Source organism: Athalia rosae, chromosome 3, assembly GCF_917208135.1.
Source record: "Athalia rosae chromosome 3, iyAthRosa1.1, whole genome shotgun sequence".
NCBI classification, from domain to species: domain Eukaryota; kingdom Metazoa; phylum Arthropoda; class Insecta; order Hymenoptera; family Athaliidae; genus Athalia; species Athalia rosae.
The window spans coordinates 24057254-24083257 of NC_064028.1; the positions used below are offsets into that span (position 1 = coordinate 24057254).

At 40.1% G+C, this 26004-nt stretch overlaps 2 protein-coding genes across 16 annotated transcripts in view; both read left to right on the plus strand.

Annotated features, from left to right (window-relative positions):
- Nucleotides 1–419: 419 nt before the first annotated feature.
- Nucleotides 420–5445, plus strand: LOC105686924 (exostosin-3). Of its 3 annotated transcripts, none has more exons than XM_012402198.3 (8): nt 420–1038; nt 1281–1480; nt 1544–2087; nt 2171–3439; nt 3506–3762; nt 3840–3967; nt 4037–4313; nt 4386–5445. In XM_012402198.3, exons 2-8 carry the CDS (start codon nt 1319–1321, stop codon nt 4593–4595), a joined length of 2847 nt encoding a protein of 948 aa, XP_012257621.2. In that variant the 5' UTR covers nt 420–1038; nt 1281–1318; the 3' UTR covers nt 4596–5445. The 3 variants fall into 3 exon arrangements, with proteins under 3 accessions (XP_012257621.2, XP_048508423.1, XP_012257620.2); XM_048652466.1 differs by having other exon boundaries at nt 421–1034; nt 1199–1480; XM_012402197.3 differs by having other exon boundaries at nt 423–1038; nt 1199–1480.
- Nucleotides 5446–6422: 977 nt separating this feature from the next.
- Nucleotides 6423–26004, plus strand: part of LOC105686784 (regulating synaptic membrane exocytosis protein 2) — a 40387-nt gene continuing 20805 nt past the window's right edge. For 6 of the 13 annotated variants that reach the window (XR_007277537.1, XR_007277531.1, XR_007277533.1 and 3 more), the window contains exons 1-9: nt 6427–10174; nt 12840–13044; nt 16425–16703; nt 16798–17028; nt 17113–17371; nt 21624–21840; nt 22246–22438; nt 24562–24778; nt 24896–25165. Coding sequence is in view for 2 of the 13 variants with exons in the window: in XM_048652465.1 (XP_048508422.1) it covers nt 10065–10174; nt 12840–13044; nt 16425–16703; nt 16798–17028; nt 17113–17371; nt 21624–21840; nt 22246–22438; nt 24562–24778; nt 24896–25165 (1981 nt within the window). In the remaining 11 variants the exon portion in view is untranslated. Of the gene's footprint in view, nt 10175–12839; nt 13045–16424; nt 16704–16797; nt 17029–17112; nt 17372–20388; nt 20502–21623; nt 21841–22245; nt 22439–24561; nt 24779–24895; nt 25166–26004 lie in introns of all 13 variants that reach the window. The other 7 variants (XR_007277535.1, XR_007277538.1, XM_048652464.1 and 4 more) reach the window with 5 other exon arrangements.

Here is a 26004-nt window from a genome sequence, read left to right on the forward strand (position 1 = left end):
TGGTTATTTCATCAACTGCACTGTGACGACGTTCCTATTGTGTAGCTTATCACTGATTTATTAGAATGTCCGAGAAGTGATTAAATGAATGTAATAAAGCGGTGCAGATTATGACTAATGGAGTAGCAAAATTTCTTCAATTAAAAACAGCTTGAGCTGGCTCGCCACTGATAGCGATCATCGTTACTCGTCAAAATTATAGAATATATGTTAATAATCAGTCAGTCAAAACATTCGAAGCCTCTCACTCTCTTTTTTGCTAATTAGTATTCTATGTACCTTCGATCATGTTTGAAATAAACGATTGTTTTCCCAACCAATTAATGACGCTTGCAAAATCAATTATATCAAGCGCGATTTTAGTCGTTCAGCTTTATAATACTGGGAAATACCCTGTAACTAGTTGTTTACGAATACATGTGCGAGAAAATACGCACACGAATGATGATTATGCAAATAAATTCTACTCTCGGAGATATATAGACTCGAGATATTATAAGTGGCTGGTTTTTCCACAGCCATGATTCTCTCCACCCACGCTACATTTACGTTCAACAAGTCCCCTCAATTATAATAAAAGTACAAGCAGTTTTATCAGCGGGCGCATTATTAGAGTAAAATCCAATTTACATTGATTATAAATAACCTGCATACATTCAATGCAATAACATTTTTTCCTTCCCCTGATTATGCAACGAAAAATACTTATTTCGCCTGGAATTTGGCCTGGTTCAAATTGCTCGTTTTATGCTAATTTTTTTTCACACGACTTTCGATTTTTTAAGTCATCAAGTTGTAGGAAATTTTCTTTATCAACAGTGCTTGGCATTTGCAGACATGAACAATTTGAAAACCAAGCAGTAGTGGCGCTGGTTGTAGCACGTGTGTAGACCCTTTAAACTTGTGTACACACAACAATCGTCATTATGTTCGTGTGTCAGTTTTGTCAATAACAGATTTAACACGGTTCTAAAAAACTTGACCAGTGACTTCGTTAAAAGATGAGTTAATCTCGGTGACTCTCCCGACCCTAGGCGAGTGAGTATTATCAATTATTTGATTACTACTGTATGAATGTTAAATCTTTGAAAAAAAGCTCTGATATAAAGGTTAGAACAGGCTTGAAGCCAAATTAAAACCACGTTTTATTCACTGAAAATATTTCCAAGCACTCGAAAAACTACGATAAAAATTTCAGGATTGAATTAGTACGTCATTTGACGATGATCAACTCAATTATCATCAGTAAAATCAACGGTTCTTCTAATGACTGTCGGTAGCAATCTGTGAACCGTTGTTTGGACATCCAAATCTTATAATGGCTGGCGGAGGCTACGAAGGTGGTTCGACTTACCATGCTGTTGGAAATCCTAGAGAAATTTTCCACTGGCGTTCCCATATGAAGCTCTCTAGAATAATAATTCTAGTTCCAGCTCTTCTATTCATTGTTCCACTGTTCACGCATTATTATCTATCAAAGGTGACTTGAAATCTCGAAAGCTTGGAAGTTAGAATACTGAAGATCTTCTTTGCTCTTTATCAGGTTGAGTCAGACTCCCCTTCGATTGACATTCATAGAACGAGATCAAAGCTTGAAGCGTTCGAGGACTTTACTTCCATGAAAGCTTCAGATTTAAAGTCTCGCATTGAAGAAATGATGCGAATAAAGATATCCGTGAGTAATGAGCTTCGAGATTTGGAAGCTAAAAGGCAACGTCTTCAGGTCGAGGTTACGAGCTTTACTCAGCGTATAGACGATCTTAAACAAGAACTTCTTCATCAGCAAACTGACCTAGATAGACTCAAAATCAGTGTGGTTCAGGCTCAAGTGGCGCAGAGAGAAGCTGTCGAGAGAAACACACCTGAACTTGCGCCCCCAAAGAGAATACTTGTTGATTATGCACCATCATTTGTTAAAAATACCAATGATTATAAAGCCTGTAAAATGTACAACTGTTTTGATCACAGTCGTTGTGCTCTGACCAGTGGATTTCCCATATATTTATACGATCCTGATCAATTCTCAGTTGTTAATCCAGGCTGGGATGTAGATGGTTTTTTGAAAACTACAATAAAACAAACATTAGGCATGTATATTGTTAGCAGCATTCATATTTAATCCGCTTTTGAAATCGATCAACAGAATAAAACACTGGCTAAAAACTTTCAGGGTACAATCCTCATCTCACAACAAACCCTGTAGAAGCTTGCGTGTACATAGTTTTGGTCGGGGAAGCATTATCCATAGAATATCATGGTTCTTCTTATCAAAGTCATCCATTGGATGCTGAAAAACTTCGCAAACTTCCATACTGGGGTGGGGATGGGAGGAATCATGTGCTTTTAAATTTGGCTAGACGGGACTTATCCGTGAGTTCCGGAAATGTTTTCGGATCCATAGACACTGGACGAGCCATGCTAGTCCAGTCCACATTCCATCGCGATCAATTCCGAGAAAATTTCGATGTGATAGTCCCACCTATCCTGGGACCTCCTGGAGGAGATATCTGGCAAGATTGCCCATCGATGTTACCCGCGCGGAGAAAATACCTGCTTTCATTTCAAGGGGAAATGAAACCCCTCAAATCCAGTGGCACAACAAACCATGTTGATGATGCAGAGGCAGATTTAGAACGTCTTGCTATCGATGAAAATAATCTAGATACTTTTATCATCCAACATCTTCGGGATATGACTACTGGAATCACTCTTGACAAATTTTTCATACAGTTTGAGTGCATTCCAGCTTCTGACGAAAGAAAGTCAACTGAAGTACTTGATTGGTCACTTTGCGGTACAGATTCATCCAGAAAATCTATACTGAAGGATTCCACATTTGCTCTTATACTCGCGCCAAGCAACGTGACTTTTGTAACAACAACCTCTATGCAGGCAAGACTTTATGAGGCGTTAAGAGCTGGTGCGATTCCAGTAATTCTTGGTGGTGACCAAGTCCTTCTTAGTTATGACGAAGTTATCGCATGGAGAAGAGCTGTCATATTTTTACCAAAGGCAAGAGTGACTGAAATGCATTTTTTACTGCGTGCCATACCCGATAATGACTTATTAGCAATGAGAAGACAAGGAAGATTATTATGGGAAAGGTACTTGGGAATCGCGCAGGGTGCCGTTGACACGATTGTTGCTGTTGTCAGGGACAGACTTGGAATACCACCTCTTCCAGCACCCCAAACACCTAGTCCCAGCATATTTAATGAAAGTTTTGTACCACTAAAAGGAGAAAATATCATTGCTGAACCAGAGGCAGAAGAGAGTCTGGGACCCTTAGAACCTCCATACCCCAGTCCAAGTTTCAGAAGAAATTACTCCACTTTCTTAACACAAGGACATATAATCTGGAACGACTGGGCCGATCCGTTCAATTTGTACCCTCAGCTTCCGTATGATACTGTACTTCCGAGCGATGCTAAATTCATGGGTGCGTCAAATGAATGTTTTTAGAGCTATCAAGTATTTGAATATTAGAACTAATCGTTTCACGTAGGATCGGAGGTCGGGTTCAGACCAATCGGGAAAGGTGCTGGAGGTGCGGGAAAAGAATTCAGCGAATCTTTAGGTGGAAATCATCCCAGAGAGCAGTTTACGATCGTGATGCTCACTTACGAGAGGGAGCAAGTCCTGATAAACGCTTTGGCCCGACTTTTCGGACTTCCGTATTTGAACAAAGTTCTCGTTGTTTGGAATAGTCCCAAACCACCGATGGAGGATCTTCGGTGGCCGGAAATCGGAGTCCCAATTCACGTAAGTTAAAACGAAAAAATTAGCATTCGTTAAGAACTTTGAAATCAAATCGAAGACTTGCTATTGCTTGGTAATAGGTAATAAAAGCCCTGAGAAATAGTTTGAACAATCGATTTCTCCCTTTCGACGCGATTGAAACCGAAGCCGTCTTGTCAATTGATGACGATGCTCACCTCCGTCACGATGAAATAATGTTCGGATTCAGGTGAGTGAAAGCACTGGCAAATGCCAAATTTGAAACATATTCAAGGCTTTTTTTTACACGCGCACACAGAGTATGGCGAGAGCACCGAGACCGCGTGGTGGGATTTCCAGGTCGTTTTCATGCCTGGGATCAAAACTATCATAATGCTTGGAATTACAATTCCAATTACTCTTGTGAATTATCAATGGTTCTCACCGGGGCAGCTTTCTTTCACAAACATTACACTTATCTCTATACTCATTGGCTTCCTCAAGCCATAAGAGATAAAGTTGATGAGTACATGAATTGCGAGGACATCGCAATGAATTTTCTGGTCTCTCATATCACCAGGAAACCCCCTGTGAAGGTAATGATTAATGGCGAAAACAAAATGGCCGCGTTTTCGGCCATCTTGTGATCTCATTCTTGAATTTTACAGGTTACTTCTCGGTGGACTTTCCGCTGTCCGGGATGTCCAGTTTCTCTCTCCGAGGATGACACTCATTTCCAAGAGCGTCACAAATGTATAAACTTTTTTTCTCAGGTTTTCGGATACATGCCCCTACTCAACACGCAGTACAGAGCAGATTCCATACTGTTCAAAACCAGGATACCGCATGACAAGCAAAAATGTTTTAAATTTATATAAATCAGTTAATGTATGTTATAATTTGTATATTTGTGGCGTCGATTATTTTTGTGTTTTCCCTTTTCTCAAAATATAAGATGAAATAAATACTCGTCATATAGGTTTGCAGATTAGGTTAGCATGCTCAAAACTCTGCGTCCTAATGATTCGATCGTTGTGAGCGTTTGAGATTCGGTAAGTAATACTATAGAGACTAGTACTACAAAGAAATCGAAAATGCCAAATATAATTGACACCGAAATGGTAGCAGCTCTGACTATAACTTTTATTTATATTTTCTGATATGTAATATATATAATGTGTTGTGTTTCACGTTCAAATTAATTCTCAGGATCTTCGGGTCAACAAAAAACTGCCACAAAACATAGTTGATAACACTTATTCTTATTCTGAAACTGGTGAAACATTCTTAAATTTTGTCATGCTCCTATTTAACCAGATTTCAAGGGTTCATAATGATGATAATAATAACAAGAAATACGTAAATATATACGTGGGAAGATATTTGTACATACGTAATAATGGCCGACAGTTAATTATTATAATCATTGCGAATAAATGTGTGTCACATATATGTAAGTGTATAAATTGGTAACAATAAGTTTTAAGAACTTATTCCTGACTGTTTAAGAATACGAATTATTTAATACTAATTGTACATTTTATATAACTTACATTTTCATGTAAAAATAATTGAGAAAATTTTATGAATTCCTACTTTTAAAGATCGCCGGATTTTTTTTACCCGCAATGACTGCTCTCTGAAGAAAAAAAGAAAAAGAAAAAAGAATTTATCATAAAAGGTACAGCTAATGTAATATCCGAATTATAAAATTATTTGTGTTATCCATGCAATGTTTTTTTAATTTTCATTAAATTTCATCCGACAACTTGAAATTAAATATCACAGATCAATATAGTATCGGCAGTTCTCCTTGTTATTACATATTATTCTTCATCTCCAAGAGTGGTTGAAATACTGCCAAAAAAATGCAATTATTATATTGCATTTTATTCGTGTCACCGTATACTTCTTTCCTGCTATGATAATTATTATTCTTTGTGTCTTTTCAACTCCTACTCCTTCTTCTCCACCTTAATATCCTATGCGTCTAGTTTTCTCCGCTCATTTCTTACGACGGCGACGCGGTTGCGGACAGATCTGATTGATGAGCGTTGGACCGTTGCCAGGATTGGGATGCTGCCGACAGTGTAGACGCCATTTCCTACAGCGCATAATAATCAATGCCCTAGGAAAAGAAGTTGCAATTTTTAACGCGTGCAGAGATGCAGAAACTCTGCAACTGAGCTCTTCGAATATGTCAGTGGAATCGGGGACCGGAAGTTCCCCTGCGGGCATCGCGACGTTTCGCAGAAGCACGGTACCGTTGGTAAAAAAAAAAAGAATATCCACGTCATAAGGTCCTCGAAATTGAAACATTCCACCCACACTCTTTCATTCTAAACAGCAGAAGTGGTACAAAAAAAAAAAAAAAAAAAACAGAAAATGGAAACTAATGCGTGAGTCACATTCTGTATTACATTCAATAGAATGTTTGCGTCATTATCAAGAATATGAATGAGAGCTTTTCTAATCCTCTCAAAATTGGCGGTTCTCTGAATTCGTCATCCGTTGCGTCGGCGTATTTTAGGTGTCGTAGTTGGTCGAGTTATCCGTCGAAGGTGCGTCGTGTTTCGAGGTGGCACGCGGGGTGGTCTTCGGCGATGGTCTGCCCTATTGGCGTCAGCGCCGATCAATACCCTTGGGTTTGTGACGTAAGCGAATCCCGGGTATGGGATTGGTTGGTTCTGGCTCCGCATCCGATTATTTATTCAGACCGCACGAACGAGTGATTTGGTCCTGGTCCCCCAGCTCGCGTCGCCCACGCAACGTTTATTATACCGAAAGACAATCGCGTATCGGATCCTGGCAGGAGTGCAGGATAAAATTTCGGCTGAAACGAAGGGCGTCCTGCGGAATAATTCGCAAAACCCCATTTCTGGGCGAAATTCTCAGGCAATCCAAGTCTGCCGTTCCAACGGAAAAACCGTTTCGCAACCCTGGTCTGGTGGTTCTGTATACGAAGAGAAAGAGGAACAAGGAGGGAGGGTTGAAAGACTAGAGAAGTTCGTTGGAAGGGGAGACGAACCGGCGTCGGTTTCAACCTTATTTTGACGGTACGGATCCGGAGAACCAACCACCCCCCAACCCCCACTACTGTATGGTTTTTGGCGCTACCATCGTCGGCGTAAACGTCGACGCGAACGTCAACGGGAACGCCAACGTTAAAGAAGTAGGCGATCCCTAGTGTTCGCGCAAATCGTCACCGGAGTATGGTGCTCCGGGTTGTGGCCATGCCGTGTCGATCGTCGCGCGGTCGGCCCAGCTTTGACAAAATCAACCCCACGTAGCGAACACGACGATACATATATCAGACGAAAAAGAAAAAAGAAAGAGTTAAAAAGGGGAAAAAGAGAAAAAAAAAAAAAAACTGTGCAGTTCTATCCAGTGGAGAGAAAAGTAAAATAATTTCGTGATCCGCGTTAACAAACCACCCCAAGTAAAACCAATGCTGAAAAAGAAAACTAAGGGTTTGTTGAAAAAAAAAGAACTAGATAAGAAATGAAACTAGAACTCTGTGTGCTCGACAAGCGTCACCATAATTCTAATAGTGAAAAACCACTTCAGACTGATAATAAATAGTGTACAGATCGTGTTAGCCTCCGTTTCTTCGATACAGTAATTATGGGTGTGGATTTCGGTTGAGGGTTGATATTCAGACGTTGGTATCAGAATTTTGATATTCATGTGTTCAACCGTGAGTATCGGTGAAAATCGTCGTTGGTAATTTTGTCACCACATAAAAATCGGTCGTACATCGTAATTTGGAGAACTGGAGCACGGACCTATAATCGAACGAACCTCATCAAAGAGAGGATGAACATGTCGTGGAGTTTTTGTCCAGGATCGGAATTGCAGAGTATAATATTAACGAAACTGGTGTTCATACATGGGAGTGTTAAAATGATTTTCTGAATTTCACACAAAACCAGTCTTGTGTAGCAACGCCGCAAAAATTGACTACCAGCTTCTGATATTCGAATCACCAGGACGAATACGTCGTCGTCAACAAAGTCCAGGTCGAGTTCTATCCTTTCTTTGCCAACTGGAGTCGTAAAATAATCGAAGCAAAAATAATTCAAAAGGCGATCAAAAGACGCGAGAGATTTCTCGATAAGAAAACAGTGAGGATTCGTGCACCTGCATTAAGATAACCGTTGCAAAGAAAGAACCAGAATCTAAATCAAAAGAAATAAAAAAAAAAAAAGAAAATTCCAACATACACATACGTACACAGTGCGGACGAGAATAGAAGTGTCCCATATACTCGCGTGTGACCTGTTTTTCATCCTTTTTTTCTTTTAGTTTTTCCAATCAATGTTGAGTAGGCTAGTGGCTCGTCCTTTCGAAGGGCGATCCTTGCCCAGCTGCAAAGTAATCGGTGATCGACCTGCTACTACCGCTGCAGTGGTGCTTTTGTTCAGTTGATTTCAATCTATAAATAAAACAAATAAGTGAATATATACGCATACTGCATATACATTTTTTTCAATTTTAATTTACTTTTCTTTATACTTCCCTCTTCATTCTTCTATTAATTTGTTTATACGTTATTATGCATATACTTATAACAAACGACTGTAATGAGAAGACATGTTAATTTTGTAATTTTAATTTCTTAGTTCGCTTTTTCAGCTTTTTTAGTTTTTGTTCTTTTGCTCCCCTGTTTGACCTGGTGAACGTGTTATAACGACGCAGAGTTTGATATATACATACACTAGAATGGCATATGTGCGTCGCGACGTAAACGAGATATATATACGTACGTATATATAATATATATAAAATTGTACATGTGTGGTGTGTGCAGTAGGAGGATTCATTCAGTATAACGTTTTATACCGACTATTGATCTGACGTTTCGCCGCCAAAGAGAGGATTTATTATTTGTCCCTCCAGTATTACATATACGGAGTTCAGAGTTTTACACACCTAATTTTCTTCTTCGGGGAACGAGACAAAAAATTAAATAAACAAATGATAATGAGAGTATGTAGAATGAAAAAAATTTAGTACATTTGTTGAGACGTTATCAATATCTCTATACATACCTATAATACATATAGTGTGGTTGCAAAGGTGTGCATCTTGCCTTTTATATATGCATATATAATGAAAAATTATTATCATTAGAACAATTTATATAAAAAAGAAGAATACGAAAACAAGAAAACAGGTGGTAAATAATGCACAAACCGCACCACATTCTGTGATCATGATTTGTTATAATAACGATACGAACTACGCCTGCATTGGTAATTATCCCCAATTATCTAAGGACTATAAATTCATCGGCAAAAAACGTGATCGTGATTTTGATTCCACGGAGTATATTAACATTGCTAATATCAATAATAATAATTATTACAATAAAACCAACAACAACAACAATAACAATAAAAATAATTCTAATAGTGAGGCTCGTCATAGTCCCTTTGGCCAAGAAACGCTGTGCGAAACTGCATCAGGGGATCAAGCTATAATAATAATAATAATAAAGTTTTTCAAAAACTTCAACCATAAAAGTTTTTTAAACAAAATAATAAATACTAATTGTCAACCTTATAGGCTACGCGATCCTATAGGATTATCATTACTATCATGTACAACTATATACTTTACAAATTATACAAGATTAACAAAAAATTATAACACACGTTGTTCAATACCTCGGAGTATCACCGATAACAATAACAACAGCAGCAAGAACAACAAAAACAACAACAATAACAACAATAACAGTTATAGTAATAATAGTGAATCTTCGTTATCATGCATGGGATTATTTGAGACTAGTTTAAAGGTGTATTTAGAAAAATCGGACCTCGATTTGACGATAATATTAATAGTAATAATTTTAGGAATAATTGAAAAAATAATAACAAATCCCTTAGATATCGTCCTGAGCTCGCTTTCGCGTCCGGGGGGTCGCTAATTTTGGCTCCTCGGTGGCGGATGACTCGACCGAAGAAGAGTTTTCGCCCCGTAGTTGTAGTCAACGCCCCAGGAGTTTCGACGCCCCTGGAGGTTGAATCGGAGAATCGGTTGAATATAAAGCCGGGACATAACAATAACAATAACAACAATAATAATAATAATAATAATAATAATAATGATAACGATAACGATAACGATACAAATGACGATGTAATTGGTAAACACATTAAGAGACCATTTTTCACCCTTAAAATAATAAAAATAGTACTATTAATTATAATAACAATATTAAAGAGAACAAGAACAATAATAATAAAGATAGATAGTAAGGTTTTCATTTGGATTATAACGAGAGGATTTAAAAAAACGGAGGTGGACTGGGTTACGAGCGACGAATCAGCCACCCCGTGATGGCGGACCTTCCAGACATGTCTCACCTAACTCCAGAAGAACGGCGCATCATCGAGAGCGTCATGATGCGCCAGAAGCAAGAGGAAGAACGTGAAAATGAGATTATGAGGTGAGAATAGAATCGCAATGATTTTGAAGTATGTACTTTTAAAATATCGAATCCCCACATTCCGTAATTACACCGCCCTGATATTGCATAGCCCGGATAAGGAACGACATTTTACAGAGGCTTGTAATTTTGCTCAAGGTTAATTAAATACCATCGAATGAACGTCCTTTGGTAGGGTCAACGAACCCCCTCCGTCAACATTCGATAAATAAACCAGTTTCAGGGGACAATTTGACGTAAAGTATTTGTTTACATTCATGAGATGATGATATGATTCGGTAGAGAAATTACAACCCTTGAATCCCCATAGCAACCACCTACTGCGGTAATTCTGCACTACTCTGCAGTATACGACGCATCCGCAGACCACCAACTCTATGGTTGCGTACAGTAGTACGCTATGAATATGACTCATTTGCTCATTTTTTTTTCACAACATTCCAAGAAGCCGGAATAATTTATACACCCGGTTGTGGTTACCGATGTATATTAGCAAAGTTCATGCTTTACCGTGAAATGAGAAATCACATCGAACTCGATGGTTTCGGGTATCTTTTGGAAATAATTTTTTTTCATTGTATTTCACGTTATTTTTATTAATCCGGCTCGCAACCAATGTATTATAAATTCAATATTTTATAATTGTTAGTCTCTCTGCAGTTTTAGTTTATCGATCGTAGAAAAGCTTATTCCGGCTTGGTTTGCTGCAGGTGGGTTTAATGTATATCGCATGGTACGCCGTTGGTATGCCGTTGCTTTTCCAGATAGCTTTACGCCGAAGAGAAGCAGAATATTGCCAACAACGTTTGATCACTCGCATGCGCGCGTTGTGTCGTATCTTATTGAAGTCGTTCTAATTCATGTGGCTCGCTAATTGGTAACGATCCGGCGTAAAGAAGAAAATAAAGAGAAAATAAATGAATAATAAAATAAGGAACGGTTGGGAAAAAAACGTAACGTAACTTTTCACGTTGAGAACACCCTCGTGTAGCATTCGTCCAGCTGATTATGGCCGCCACGTTCCGTACAGTGAAATTAATGAATGGCAGACTCCGCGATAACATTTATTAATGCGTGGATTTTCATCGCGTATATACGATACGACTATTCATCTGCCTTAGAACAAATCCACTTTAGTCTCGTCAACTCGAATCGCAATGCCCGTAAGATTATCTGCATTCCATGGATGGTAATGGAATATTCACGTTCCTTTCTTTTTTCACGTCTGAATGGTTGGCCAAAAATGATTATTTTTTTTTTTTTGCTTCACCGGTACAACCTTGTTACGTTGGTATACATAGTTGTAAACGTAGGACTACTAAACAGTGTGTTGTCAGCGTGCCAACAACCCCTGAAAACTACCGTAGAGACGCCACTAAAACTCACCCACGTCTTCGCCTACTATCATCCACATATAATGTATGGACTGCAACGAACCAGTTTGGTTCGCCAACATTTCCAACTCCCGCTATCCTATTTACACATCACATAGGTATACCGCTGATATACATAGTTTATAATATATCTATATCTGGACACTTTCAAGCAACCCTGCCAGGGTAATATCCATTACACCATTGCTGGTATTGTGGTATCGACTGTATGCAGACGTGGGTTGCTTTTTTCACGATGTGGACATACTACTGTTTAATGAATGTTCCATTTCGTTTAATGACGTGTTGTTAAAGTGGCCGTATCTATATTGCTCGATGTAAACGATACTAAAAGTAGATGAAACTATCGTTGGTACTTTTATACATGAGAGAGATTTTGCAAAGGCATTCCGACTCCGGACTAAAATACATCGGAGATGACTCAGATGTGAGTGAACATTCGGACTACGCCACGATCAATTTTGTTGCAGCGTTACTCCCTCCGAGTTCTCCAGTTTTTCAATCGATTTCATCGAGCAGTTGCTTTCCGTACAAGAAGTGGTGTTCTTTGTCGTTAGAAAGAATGGAAAGTATCGGCAACCGCTGACCGCTGGTCGGTAAGATTGTAATCGTCGTTGAAAACGGAAAAGGAATAAAAGATTTAAAAAAAAAAAAAAATGGCAGTAGGGTCCAATTTTACGTCTCGGGGTACACTTCGGGGTATCGGTATATACACGTAGCGATGGTTTTCTATTGTAGTTCAGTTTCTACCTCGGTTCGAAACGATTGGATTTCTATCATGTAAATGCTCGTGTCTCATCCCACAACGAAGTAACGTTGAGATATCGCGAGGCTGTTGGTTTCTTACTTCTTTTCTATCATCTCCCACAGGACTCTGTATAAGATCGCGAGTCCATCTCTTTCATTCGTGATGGCTTAAGCCAAGGGCGAGAAAATGGGAACCCTTTATCTTCCGAGGGGGATGAAGGGAGACTCGAACTGACATGATCTCCCGAGTCTAGTGTATTGAAAACCCGATAGCGATGACCATACCCGAAAAGAAGAAAAAAAATTCCCCCCAGCTTATCCATTGATTGTTGTCAATCTTATTTCATCCAGGTTATCATCCTTGGATTCCGAGACTGGAGATAGTCCTGAGAATTTTTTAGGGCCCAGGAAAGAGAGCAAAATAATATAACGAGAAAAGTTCATTTCGAAAGTCTTCGCGTGCAGCTGGCGTGCATCCGTCGACGTTCGATTATTGACGATGGATTTTTATGGTTGTTTTCCAGGAGGAAACAGGACGAAGTCCAGGTCCTTGAAGAGACTATACGGGCGCGGTCAGAGCAACATAAGAAGGCCGGGGTGGAGCTTGATGCCACCTGCCACATCTGCCTTAAAACAAAGTTCGCCGATGGCGTTGGCCACATCTGCAACTACTGCAACATCCGGTGCTGCGCACGATGTGGAGGAAAAGTTACCCTCCGTTCCAACAAGGTATGTTCGCTCCTTGCCGTACCATCGAGATTAAATTTTCCTCCGGCTAGAGGTGCCTCACGAAATTAGAAAACTAAAGGCAAAGAAAATAAGAAAAAAAAAAACAGGATAAATGAAAATATAATGGTGTGGAATAATACCGTCGCTGTGACCAGACCACTTTGTAATAGGGAAACGAGAGAGTCAAAAATATAGCGGCGGTGAAACAAGTTAACAAGAATTGCAGGTGGGTAATTAAATTCACGTGAGAAGCCGAGGTCATTTCCTGCCCGCGTCTGCTATCGACTATCGTACTCTTCGACTTCCGCCAGAGAATGGCGTCCGACTATCTATACGTGCAGTTTAGTTGCCTGCAGTGGTGCAACGCCACCGAGTGCGATCACGATTCCCAACGTAGATAAGATCTCGAACGGTTTCCTCCACTCCTCGCAGTACCCCCGATACCCACGTATTGCAGCACATTGCATTTGACGTTCGGTTATAGACCGTGTTCGACATAGGTGGCAACCCTCCTCTACTCGAGTCATGTGAAAGATGAATGGACTCCTGATGTCTTACAGGGTCTTCTGTACTTTTTCCAAATCTCTTACAACTTCAATTATATTTATTTTCTCATCGTTCTCCGAATCACCGATACTTCTACGCCTCCAACTTCATAGACGATATTTGATACGCGCGTAAAGCAAGTGTCGTTTGATCGACGTTACGATGGATTTTTTTATTTTTTTTATTTTCATTTGACTTTTTATATTTTCCTTTTTTTTTTCCCCATTTATTTCTTTTCTAATACGTACACCGTTCGTTTGCTCGTCGGCTTAGCTTTGCGTGGAAGCACATGAATGGGTGCGCCCCTGTGTGACGTCACGGGGACGGTTTGCTCGCGGCGGGGATGGAAGAGTAAAGAAGAGGGTTTGATATCGGGCCGTCGGCGAACGGTGGAGAGAGAGAGAGAGAGGAGTAAAGAGAGAGGGCTATAGTCGAGGGGCAGGGGGAAGGGAGAGAGGGGGGGACGTGACGCAACATATTGATCTAAGTGTGGACTCTGGCAGGGCGAGGGGGCGTAGAGTTCGGGGACCATGGAAGGGAGGTACAGGGTGTCTGGGAAATCTGTTCAGATGAGGAACCAACAGAATTCCATAGGGTTCGGAAAGGGGCTGCCCGGATTTTTTTACACCCGGGTAGTCGACGCTACTGTACCCACGGTTTCTTCATTTTTTTTTTTTTTTTTTTTTTTTCTACTTATTCATTTAATTTTTTTTCCTCCTTCTTTCTCTTCCTATCTCCGTCGGCTATGACGACGCTTCGCGAAGAAGGCAACGGGAGGGAGATACGCACGCGAGCGTGCACCCGATATGCTGCTTGTTCACTTATTTTTCACTATTATTGTAAATTTTTTTCATAACTCGTTCCTTCTAACTAACACCAATTTGTCGGTGGTAACGAAAATGTAAGATGACATTGGACACCCGGCTTTTCGAACACTGTAACTTTAATCACCGTGCACCGAGAGGTATCGCTCGGCGTCTTCTACACCCTGGAAAATCAGCGGCGAGGTTCTTGGGTTTGTATACGTGGGTGTGCAGGTATATCGATCAGTTAACGTCGTACACCCGAAAACCCTGCAACAGACAAAGTATCTACGTGTTTCCCTAGATCGTGTACGGTAGCGGTGTCTCTTGCCGCTGGACCACCGTGTACCGAAGAGTCGTTACCTTCGGTTAACTGGCGACTCCAGAAATGCAGTGTTTGCTCTCGTTCTTTCTTTGCTCGAGACCGCGACAACGCGATTATCACGGTTGGCGAAGAAATGAAAACAAACTAGATGAATAATGAAAACTTTAATCATCGTGCATTAATTGTGATATTTAATAATTATCGACGCAATTATAATTGAGGAGTACAAACGATCGGTGAGGACGGAATAGAAAGGGTGGAGTGTCTCTCTCAGCTACGGTGGAATGGGATCGGAGAGGTGAAGAAGAAGAGGGGGAATTCAGGAGAGGGCGTTTATAGTGGTTGTCTGAGAGTGACGGGAGTCTAATGACGTTCGAACCTTATATTACACGCTTATATAGCTGTATGCTACATGAAAACGGTAGTAGGGGTCTTCGCTCCACCCTTGCATCGAGTATAGTGAAATTGCCTATGAGTATGATAATGCAATTGGGTTGTTGTTATCATCCTTGTTTTTATTTGGTTTCCGTTACTCGATTTTTTCAATTAGTCGCAAATCGATACCGACCCGATCGATAATTATCAGCGAACGTTCGCACGGGTAGACCCTACCAGCTCGGCTACTCGCACAATGCGACTTGTTGCTTTCGTTTGGTCGAAGAGTTCAAGAGTTCGGGGTCTTTGGGTTCATGATTCCCGGTCTTAACCCCCCACCCCCTCTTTCTCCCAGTCCATCTGCACATTTTTGCGCCATCGAAAGTTTTTCTTGGAAAAAATAGTCTGCCACAATGATGGTGACGAGGATGGTGACGACGGGTAATCTTCATCCGCAGGTGAAAAGTTATGCGGAGACATGACCGTTGCTTACGGTCTGGGATGCTAAGATTAGGTGGGAGGTTCTCCTACTGGTTAAGTTGACGAGTTGAAGGATCGTCTGAGGACCACCGATGCCACTCAACGTTGACTATGTTGTCTGCAGCTTCTTCTTCTTATTCTTATTCTTCCACTTTGCCCTTCCCTAGCCACTTCTATGCACATCATATATTCGAACGAAATAACCTCGTTATCACCATTTTATTACATTCAATTATTCATATGGTTTGACTGGAATTCACCTCTCACGACGGATCGCGGAGGAAGGGTTTCAGTCTTCCGTCGGTCGAGTGTCGTCTCGTTCGCCTGCGAACGCGACTCGAGGTATGTTGGAAAATTTTCGAGAGGGGGGATGTTTTCTCGCGCCAAAGCTGAAATCTTGCCTAGGCAGCAGGTAACGCAGGTGTACAGGGATCGCATCGGGGTTTGAGGTACGGTAGTGAGAATGCGGCTACTCGTAGTTGCATCATAGGAAGGAAGAAGGTTGTGTGACGCGGCGGTGAGGGAAGGGGCGAGTGGGGTTCGGGGATAGCACACTTGACATATTGCTAGCTAGGCAACTCCAAGTGTACCGAGTACCCTTCAGGTCGTGCCAGCTTCTCGCTCAGCTTCGTTTCCCGGAGCGACCTCGAGGTTTTCGTATAAGTTGTATACGCCGCTGAGGTACCCAGTCGATCCGGAAAACCGAAGGCAGTCTCTGCCAGGAATCGGTAGGCGCAGTGCCGCGATATACCCGCTTAAGTCGGGATGCGGGAATCGCTCTGATTCTTATCCCTTTCGTTGTTAATTTTAAGTCGAACAAATACCCGACGATCGTTCGTCCGAATCCGCAGGTAATATGGGTCTGCATACTGTGCCGAAAGAAACAGGAATTGTTATCGAAGACCGGACAATGGATGACGAAGTCTGGTCTCGGTGCAGCGGACACCGCTATGCTTCGGCGAATGCAGGAGGACATGCAGGGCGTTGGATTATTACCGGGTCATCAAGAGCAAACGCAGGATAAAAGGCCGAAACTCGAGCGGGCTCACAGCGCTGCTGAAAAAGAGAATCTTCCGCTTTTACAACAGAGCGGTAGCATTCTCAGAAGACAATACTCTCAGCAGGAGCAGGTACGTCGACGTGCCAGAGATTAGCTACGATCTCGATCGAGGTAACTTCGAGGTTTTCAATTTCACCTATCCCTCGATTTCGGTGCATCCGCAGGTACCCGCCCGTCGGATATCGATGAGTGACAGCGGCGTTGAGATGTCGGTTTCACCTCATTCAAGGTCTTTGCCGACACCTCACGTCGTCGTCGCTTCTTACGGGATGCAGCAGACCCCCAGACACCCGGATGCCTTTCCCGACGACGATCCGAGTCTGTACAGAGGAGAGCTCGACGGTCTCATGCGACAGCACGCCCAGACCTATCAGAGACAGCGACAAATATATCAGGTGAGTAGCCGGAATGGGATAATTTTCGCTATTCCGATTTCTCATACTCTCGTTCTTCGCGTTATTCTTTCTCTCGTGACGAAGGAGCTGAACTCCGAGCTGGTAATGGCTTACGGTCACCCCGCCGCGGTCGAACCTTCTTCGAGGGTTCAGGTGCATCCGTCGCAACAGCATCCAACTCATATATCGCATCATCAAATTCCCCCCAATCATCCCGGAGTTCAAGGAGGTGGTCAGGGTGGTCAGGGCGGCATTCAAACCCAGAGGAGTTTTAGCAGCAGCGAAGAGGAGCTCAGAAGCACACCGGAGTGTGCGAGCGACGAACCGGACGAGTCAGAGAAGGGTGAGTCGATTCTTGATCTCCCTTAATGTCATTATTTTCGTTTTTTCCCTCCCCCCCCGGGAATAGGGTGCCAGGATATCGCGGGTTGACGGGGTTGGGGGGGAAGGGGGGGGGACTTATCACTGCGTTCGCCAAATGCCGTAGCCAATATATTATAGCGCGTTTCTTCGTGGCCAGAAAATGTGACTCGACGTCGGTACATTTGGATAGTGCAATCCGAGCGTTCGCTCTTTGAAGAATCTCGAAGCGTTCCTTTGTTTCGATGTATATATATTCATACCTCTTTTTTCGACTCGGATGAAAGAACGAGACGAAAAAAAGACACACTCTCGAGACATAGGCAACGTCCCGCACGTATGTATCACGGACATGTGCGGACATCATATACCTGCTCATAGGTATCTAGTTCATGGGTGATTAGACGTGTGGCCGGTGACCTGTTAACCGATTCACTCGGGCGTATTTTACTTGCACGCGGTACAGGTAAGGGTAGTTGGCAACTAGGGTGGATAGGATATTCCGGAAATAGATGTATCATCAAGCGGGTTCACCTTTGCCGCAAAATTTACAGAGGCGCATAGGAATTGTTGACGAGAAAAACGCTTTGAACGACGTCGGTCGGTCGTGTAAAACTAAAGAAACCAAAACAATTTATAAACAAGATGGGATATCCGGACGCTCTTTGCCCCGGCACGGGGATGTATGTTAGCAAAATAGAAGTAGGATATCGAGATAACGAAAAAAATTTGAACAAAACTGAAAAGAATTTTTTGGAGTCTTCGCTGTTTTTTTTTTTTTTTTTTTTTCTCGGAGTCGTTGAGTAAGATAATAAATCTTGAGCAAACGAACCGCGAACCGATGATCTTGGAGCAGGTTTTCAGTATCGCGGAATGTGCCCTGCGGGAATTCTCGGGTTCTACCCTCCCGGTCCCGCCGTTGCATTGATCCTTGGCTCTCCCTTCCTACCAATTTCCTCCTCTCTCCTCTCCTCTCATCTACTACTCTCCTCTTCCATCTCCCACGCCTTGACTCGCCTCGCCTTGGCGTTCAGCTCCGCTCTTCCCTTCAATTCCCTCCTCTTCCGGCGCCCACGCAACGAACATCGCGCGACGCCTACGCGTTCGCGTGACGTCACGCGGCAGCACGTGGGCGAATACCTACCCCCTTACCCCTCGACTTTCCCCCGGTCGCCTTCCGCCCTACGAAACCACCTCCGCTGGTCCCCGTCGCTTGGCCGGAGCTCCTGTACCCGTGTGATCCATTCAGCACCCTGGCCAACCCAAAACCATTCCGCAACGAGTTTTAGTTGTATGTTACGTAGGTACATACGTCTGTTTACCGATCCCGACGCCGGTTCACACCTCCCTCCCTCCCTCCTTTTTCTTCTCCTTTCCCTGACACACACGCGGTATTCCGTACCCACTCGTCGTGCGTACGATGACGCACTTCCACTTCTCTCGTACTCCGCAACGGTCAATTTTTATTGCGTAGGTAACGAAAACGATTGATCGGGGAAAGAAAAAAATGTTCTAAACAAACAAAGAAATCGTCCATTTTTACAGCCCTTCTGGGATACATCGTACAGGCTTCGGGCGATAAGGGCGAAAAAAAATCATTTCAAATCGTGATATACTCATGACGCATGGAGAAATCCGAAATTCGTGACTGATTTTTTTCAGAGTTTTGAATTTGGAAATCCCAACCCCGTAGACCCACTTGAGATAATCGATCGATTGATTAATATTCGCTATAATTTTCGAGTCGGAAAAATGCCAGAACAAAAGTACTCCGCACGAACGAATGTTCGCGGGTCCGACCAGCGCGCTACTCTTACTACTTGCTTGGGTCCGTCTGACTCAACTCTTGGCGCTACTACTGGGCTCGCGGTGAGGCGGCCGGCCCGACCGTATGCGTTACTACTAGAAATTCAGCGAACGTAATTTCAAGCTTCGATTGCACTATCCGTAATAATCTATGAATATGTAGGTGACGTACATATATATGATAGATAAATATTATTATATATGACGAATATAACAGGTTATAATTAATGCCATTAATTGATACAATTCCGATTAATAAATAGATAACGATTACGTGACACGATGCATACCTATTAAACATATACATTTGATATAATTGATGATAATTATTCATAGAAGAACAAAAAAAGATGTATATTAAAAAAAAAAAGGAAGCTGTGGCGAGTTTTACAGGAAGGCGTTGTTGCTCCCATGTAGTTTTTTTTTTTTTGCACAAAAACTAGAATAGATGATTATTATTATTACATACTTTATACATACATATTCTAAATAAATATGTATTACCAAAATATTATATATACCTACAAGAATAGCACGTAGATTAGTCAGGTAAGTCTTGTTTGAAAGAAAAAAAAAAAAAAAAAACAATTCTTTTGATTTAAATAGCGTACCTATATAACATAGTTATATTAATGTTTAATCTAAATGTATACGACATCACTGCTATATACGCGATGCGATGTGACAGAAAAAGAGAAAAAAAACAAGTACACTCGAATTGGCACATAATTACAATATTTTATCGTTATACTATATTAATCGGTTCTAGAAAATAAATATATGTCTACATAATATTATAATCGTAATAGAATCGATCGAGGGAGGAAAAAAAAGGGGAAAGACAGAGCTATATGTAGAGGAGAGAAGCGATCGGCTATCGCTGCATTTGCAAGTCATTTATAGCGATAAAAAAAAATATTAGAAAGAATAGAAAAAAATAATTATCACAATTAATTTTTATTTCTAATCTCATTTTTTATGATTTCAGATCATATGTTTTATCATTGTTATTGATATCATTGTTATATTATTATTATTTATCGTTTGTTCCCTAATTATCCATGTTATATTATTCGCGCGAAAGAACGCTGTGAGATTAAACACGGACAGAAAAAAAAGACTTAAAAAAAAAACAACAAAAATCGGATACGTATACGTTTTTTTATCCTCTGGTTCATAACGAATAAATTCTAGGAGTGAAGCCCCCGCCGATTGTGGTCGGGGGGCCTAGGAGTCCAAGGGATAAAGCGGGGGATCGAATCAACCGACAAGCGATGCTGGACGAGAAGATCAAGAAATTCCTTGCGGTATAAATGCACACTAACAAAACCAAAAACAAAAAAAAAAAAAGAAAAGAAAACCAACAAACATTTAAATACTGCGATCTGCATCTCGTCGCGATTTCCATTCAATCATAACTGATATCAAATACCCACACATTTTCAATATTTTATAAATACATAGATATTTTTTTTCATTCATCTCGACATTTATAATATACTTTAATTGATGACACACACACACACACAGCTATATAACATAAATATATGAAACGAACACATGTATATTTATCCATACATATGTGTGTGCATGTGCGTGTTCCTATTTTTTTTACGTCTTGTTTTATTTGATTCCTTTTCTCTCCTCCACACCGCGACCACGGACGTCGCACGCTTCGCCGTTATTATCGTTTGAACTTGTTTCTTTCTCCCACTTTTTCTACGACTCTTTTCGTATACATTTATTACTACACTATATGTATACCATACATATGTGCGTATTTATATATATATCAATTATTGGTGTTAATTATTATCATTAATTTGTTTTTCCATTCCTGTTTCTTTTTTTCTTACCTCTTATATTATGTACATTATTTTTTCTTCTTTCGCACGGACGCTCACAATTCTATCTCTATATATACGTATTTATTTAAGAAACAAGAAAATGCAAAACGAAACACATCATTTACAGACATACATCATAGGAGAATACGACTGAAAAAATGAAAAAAAAAAAAAAAACGGATGAACTTCTAAAAAACCAAAGGCAAAAAGTCTAGGCTCACCAGCTATATCAATTTATGTCTCTACGATCGAGGAGTATAGGTATCATTATTATCATCATTACTCTTATTATTATTATTATCATCATCATCATCATCATCATTATTATTACAGGTATAAATAAATTATACCTAAGTAATGTTTAGGATACGTTCGATCGGATCGGACAAGATATAATACAAACCGCGGGAAAAAGTAAGCGAAGCGAACGAAAAATCTTAAAATTTCAGCTCAAAAAAAATACAATAAAAATAAAAGCGAGAACGGAACATCGGAACTATCGGTATAATCTGTGTATAGATTATAAATCGATAAATATGGTATATCTGGCAGAGTGGTAGCAAAAATTTGGATCTACTGTAGGGAAGGGGTACAGCTACGACACGGGAGGACCGACCTCCCTTTCCAGGGGTGTGAGAAGGTTCGGACCACACAATGGACACGTAAGGACAACAACGACTACCATTGATCACAACGGTCACCATCCCCCTAGAGAACCGCGGAAAGAAGAGAGCACGCTCGTAAGAAGAAGCTTCAGGAGAAGCGCCGCCGATGAATTCAGGAGCGCTGATAGCAGAAGGTGCGTCTTATTCGCAACTTCTGGAAAATCCGCTTCGTAAAAAATTACGATTTTCATTAAGCGATCAATTCCATGTACGATCTAACGAAGGATGATCGATACAATTTTCCATGAAAGAAGACGCATCTCAGATTCGTATTTTCATTTTTTTTTTTTTTGTTTTTATTCAGTTTGATTCTGATCTACTACATCGTACTTTTGAAACAGATTTCCTTTCTTTTCGTAGTCACTCAACAGCCGGTAGAATAATCTGTTTTTTCGAAAAAGAAAATAATCCTGATCATTTTTTAGATCGTTTCTTAATTTCCGTTTTTAATCTAACGCGTTGAATAATTGGAAAAGAATTAGCGAAGCGAGAGACGAAATTTTCAAGCAAACGAAAAAAAAACCAAAACCATGCACCAGGTTTACTGAGAGGAGGGGGAAAAAGACGGTTCGTTTTGACGGTGGCACAAACGTCGTTGGTCTTCACGAGGAGGAATGGTCATGGGAGGCTGATAGACAGGGAAGTCAGGATAGTGCGACTAAAGATTCTGGAATCGACACATCCAGTACTTTTACAAGTAGCGAAGACAGCAATCGTGGAGATCTGCCCAAGGTACGGGCTCCGGAATTAAACAAAATATAAATTAATACGATAATTGATGAGAGCAAAAAAATTTTAATCAAACAATTATCGAAAATGTATTTTAGAGAGCAAGAAAGAAAGAGAGGGAGAGAACGAAATGATGAGGCAAAATTGAACGAAAGAGAGAGTGGAAGGATATTTTATATTTAGATAAAAGAAAGAGAATCTAGTTTACTATACATTACTGTATAGAGTATATTAATTTACGATGCACTTAATGCCTTTGTTTGTTATTAATTATTATTATTATCATCATTATTATTAGGAATGAAGGTAGCTTGTCGTTAATTAATATTAACGTGGTATTACAGTATACAGGTATCGTTCAAAACTTTTTTCTTTTATACGGTACCCAAGTATTTTATTTTACCATAGAACGCATCGATAGAATTTGGAATAAAAAAATTAACAAAAACCTCAACGATTTCGGTAAAAAAAGATCGTGCAGGAGGAAGAAAAAGAAAATACCTCCGAAGAAAACTAGAAGCTTAAAAAAGAATTTTTAATATCTTCTGGATACCGAGAATCTCTGTTTCTGAATAAGGAATTTTGAAATCTTTCTTTTGCGAGTGCTCGCCAATTCATGTGACCGAAACGAAAAAAAAAATCTACCGGATGCTAAAACATGACGTACGAATTCCGTTTTTTAGATTCGATTCTTTATTTTTTCGTACGATTATTTTTCACCAACATATACACGATTTTTGTATCGTAATTTCGAAGTCGATTTAACGAAAATATTATAGGGGTGGTTTTTGAACGGCATAACTGTATATCAAATACCTATATCTAGATGAATATGCAAGTTTTGAGTAGTGAGTTTTAGAAATATAGATGCGAACGTGTATTGTTTTCATCGTTTTATGATGTAACTATTCATTCATTCGTTCATTCACACATTTAGTTGATGTCCTGGGCCTAGATGCATATTATAGGTACAATAAAACTATCTAGCGAACCGAACGAGCTCATTGAATCGAGTTTGAATCATAATGGAATTCCGAATGAATGGAAAGTGCTTAGCAATTCGTACATTATGTAATTGAATCAGGTATATATACGAGATGTATATGTAGTGAAAACATATGTACATACATATGTATAGTTGCCGCAGCCATCAATTATTTATTTATTCATCTTCTTTATTTCTCATATAGATCTTGTACGTACAGAATATTGGAAATTACGATATCGGGAAAATTATTAAAGAGATAAATAAAGAAATCGGAGAATCGCTTCTGTCGTTGATAAACCAAAAAAAAAAAATAATACGAACATACCTAAATATCAGTTAAATAAAATTGTGCGTATTGACAGCTGATATATGAGGCGAATGTGTTTTCCTTGAAAAAAAAAAAAATGGAAGAGACGACAAAATTACGTAACTTATGAACAAACTGTACATTATGTATAGCCCACCTATGTACATAGCCTCAGATAAAATTTGAAGAGAAATAAGAGAAAGCTACCCCTTTCCCTAAAGTAGATCCACCTGAAAATTGTTCCGGTAGAAAACCAAAAAAAAGACAAGGAAAGAGAATTGAAAAAACCCCACTACGTATATAAACTCACTTTTCCGCATGCTACTGCAGAAAAAAAGATAAGAAAATACTAAAACATTGCTTGAATTCTCATATTACACTATCGCTATTGCATGAGTAATCATATAGTTATTAATGTGTGTGAGTATTGCTTTTACGTTTTAATTTTGCATGATCGGCATGATGAACAGCCTGAAGCTTGCACAGTATACGATATTTATACACAATTTTAGATTAATCGAAATTAAAGTAAGGAAACAAAGAAAAATCAAAACGGACGAGAAACGGTTACACTTTACGGATTCAGAATCGTCGACCACCTCTGTAATTACCGATAAAATTCAGTAGATGCAAGTATGAAAAAAAAACCTCAGATTCATCGAATCGACGAGAAATCGTAAATTGTAACAGACAAGCAGAGAACAAAAACAATTTTTTCTTTTTTTTTTTTTCGATAGAAAGAGAAACAATTCTCTCAACATCCTGTGAGATCAGATATCCAAATTTGGTATTTTCTGTTTGTTTTTTTTTTTTTCTTCGTCGAATCCGCAGCACCCCTTACCCTGGCAGGTGAGCAACGATGGTCAAAAAATGATAGGTCACATGACACTGAGGAAGTCCCAAGGTGCTGGTAATTCAGGAAGCAGCAGCAGCATCCTGGGCCTCAAGGTTGTCGGAGGAAAACTATTGGAGAACGGTTCCCGAGGGGCGTTGATCGAGAAGGTAAAAAAGGGGAGCACCGCGGACCTTGAGGGACAACTAAGACCCGGTAAGAGAGAAATTACCTCCAGGAGAAACAAGATCGCTAAATTGAACCTATATAATCTACAGAGAAACAAGTCAGTCGTCCATAAAATCGGGTCTTTGTGTCTCTCTGTCCCCTTAGGAGACGAGGTCATCGAGTGGAACGGAAGATCCCTTCAGGGGAAGAGCTTTCAGGAGGTATACGACATCATAGCGGAGTCCAGGCAGGAACCGCAGGTCGAATTAATTGTATCGAGGAGCCTGAATCCCTCGACAAGCGTACCGATAGCTACCGCTATGACACCCAACGTCCCGTCGACCGCCGCAGCTAAAAGAGGAGTCGCTCAGGCACAGTGGAGGCAAAAACACGACCCGAATTCCGGTACCGGACAACAAACGCATCACCACAAAGGTGAATATTTCCCGAAACACCTCCCCCTGCCCCCCCCCCCCCCTGAATACACCTGTCGATTATAGCGAAACAGCAGCTTCTAGACTCTTTCGACCACTTGCAGATGCTTATGGTGGTTTTTTTAAAACTATTTTTCTCTCAAACTGGAATACATAATTTTTAAATAAAAAATGATATGATGTTCGTAATTATCTATGAGATTCTTGCAGAATTTCAAATCGATAATTTATTGTCGCGTTTTTCCTTCCTTCAAAAGGAATGAAAATAATTTATTTTCATTTTTTACATTGCCGTCATCTGATGATGTAAAATAATTCTCACATGCTGTTATAGTTAATATGATGTGATATAGTTGTGTACATATTAATATAATAATAACCGAACTAGTATTAGAAAAATTATGGTAGTTAATTGGTAGAATTTATTTTATAATTATAATTGCACCTCCACACTGACACACTTGTTATACCATAGGTATATACATATTATAAAATAGATTACGTTTATGGGAGCAACAACTTTTCGAAGAAAAATGAAAATTAAGCACAACTATTTAAACATGATAATTATATATGATACGTCTATCATTCTATCTCTATAATCCCGCAGTTACAGAGAAATATCAAAATGACTATTTACCATTTCAATTAATCCGATTTTTTATTCTAGATCAGTTCATGTCTAGATCAAACGAGCATCGGTGTGAAATAATTTTTTGCCTCGTCGCAAGAAATATAAAAAGCTATCGAGCTGTGATCCCTTCTCTTCTTTTCTGGGTTTTTAGTTTTCTCATACATAATACAATTTTTTATTTGAATCCAAAATAACAGATAATGGTC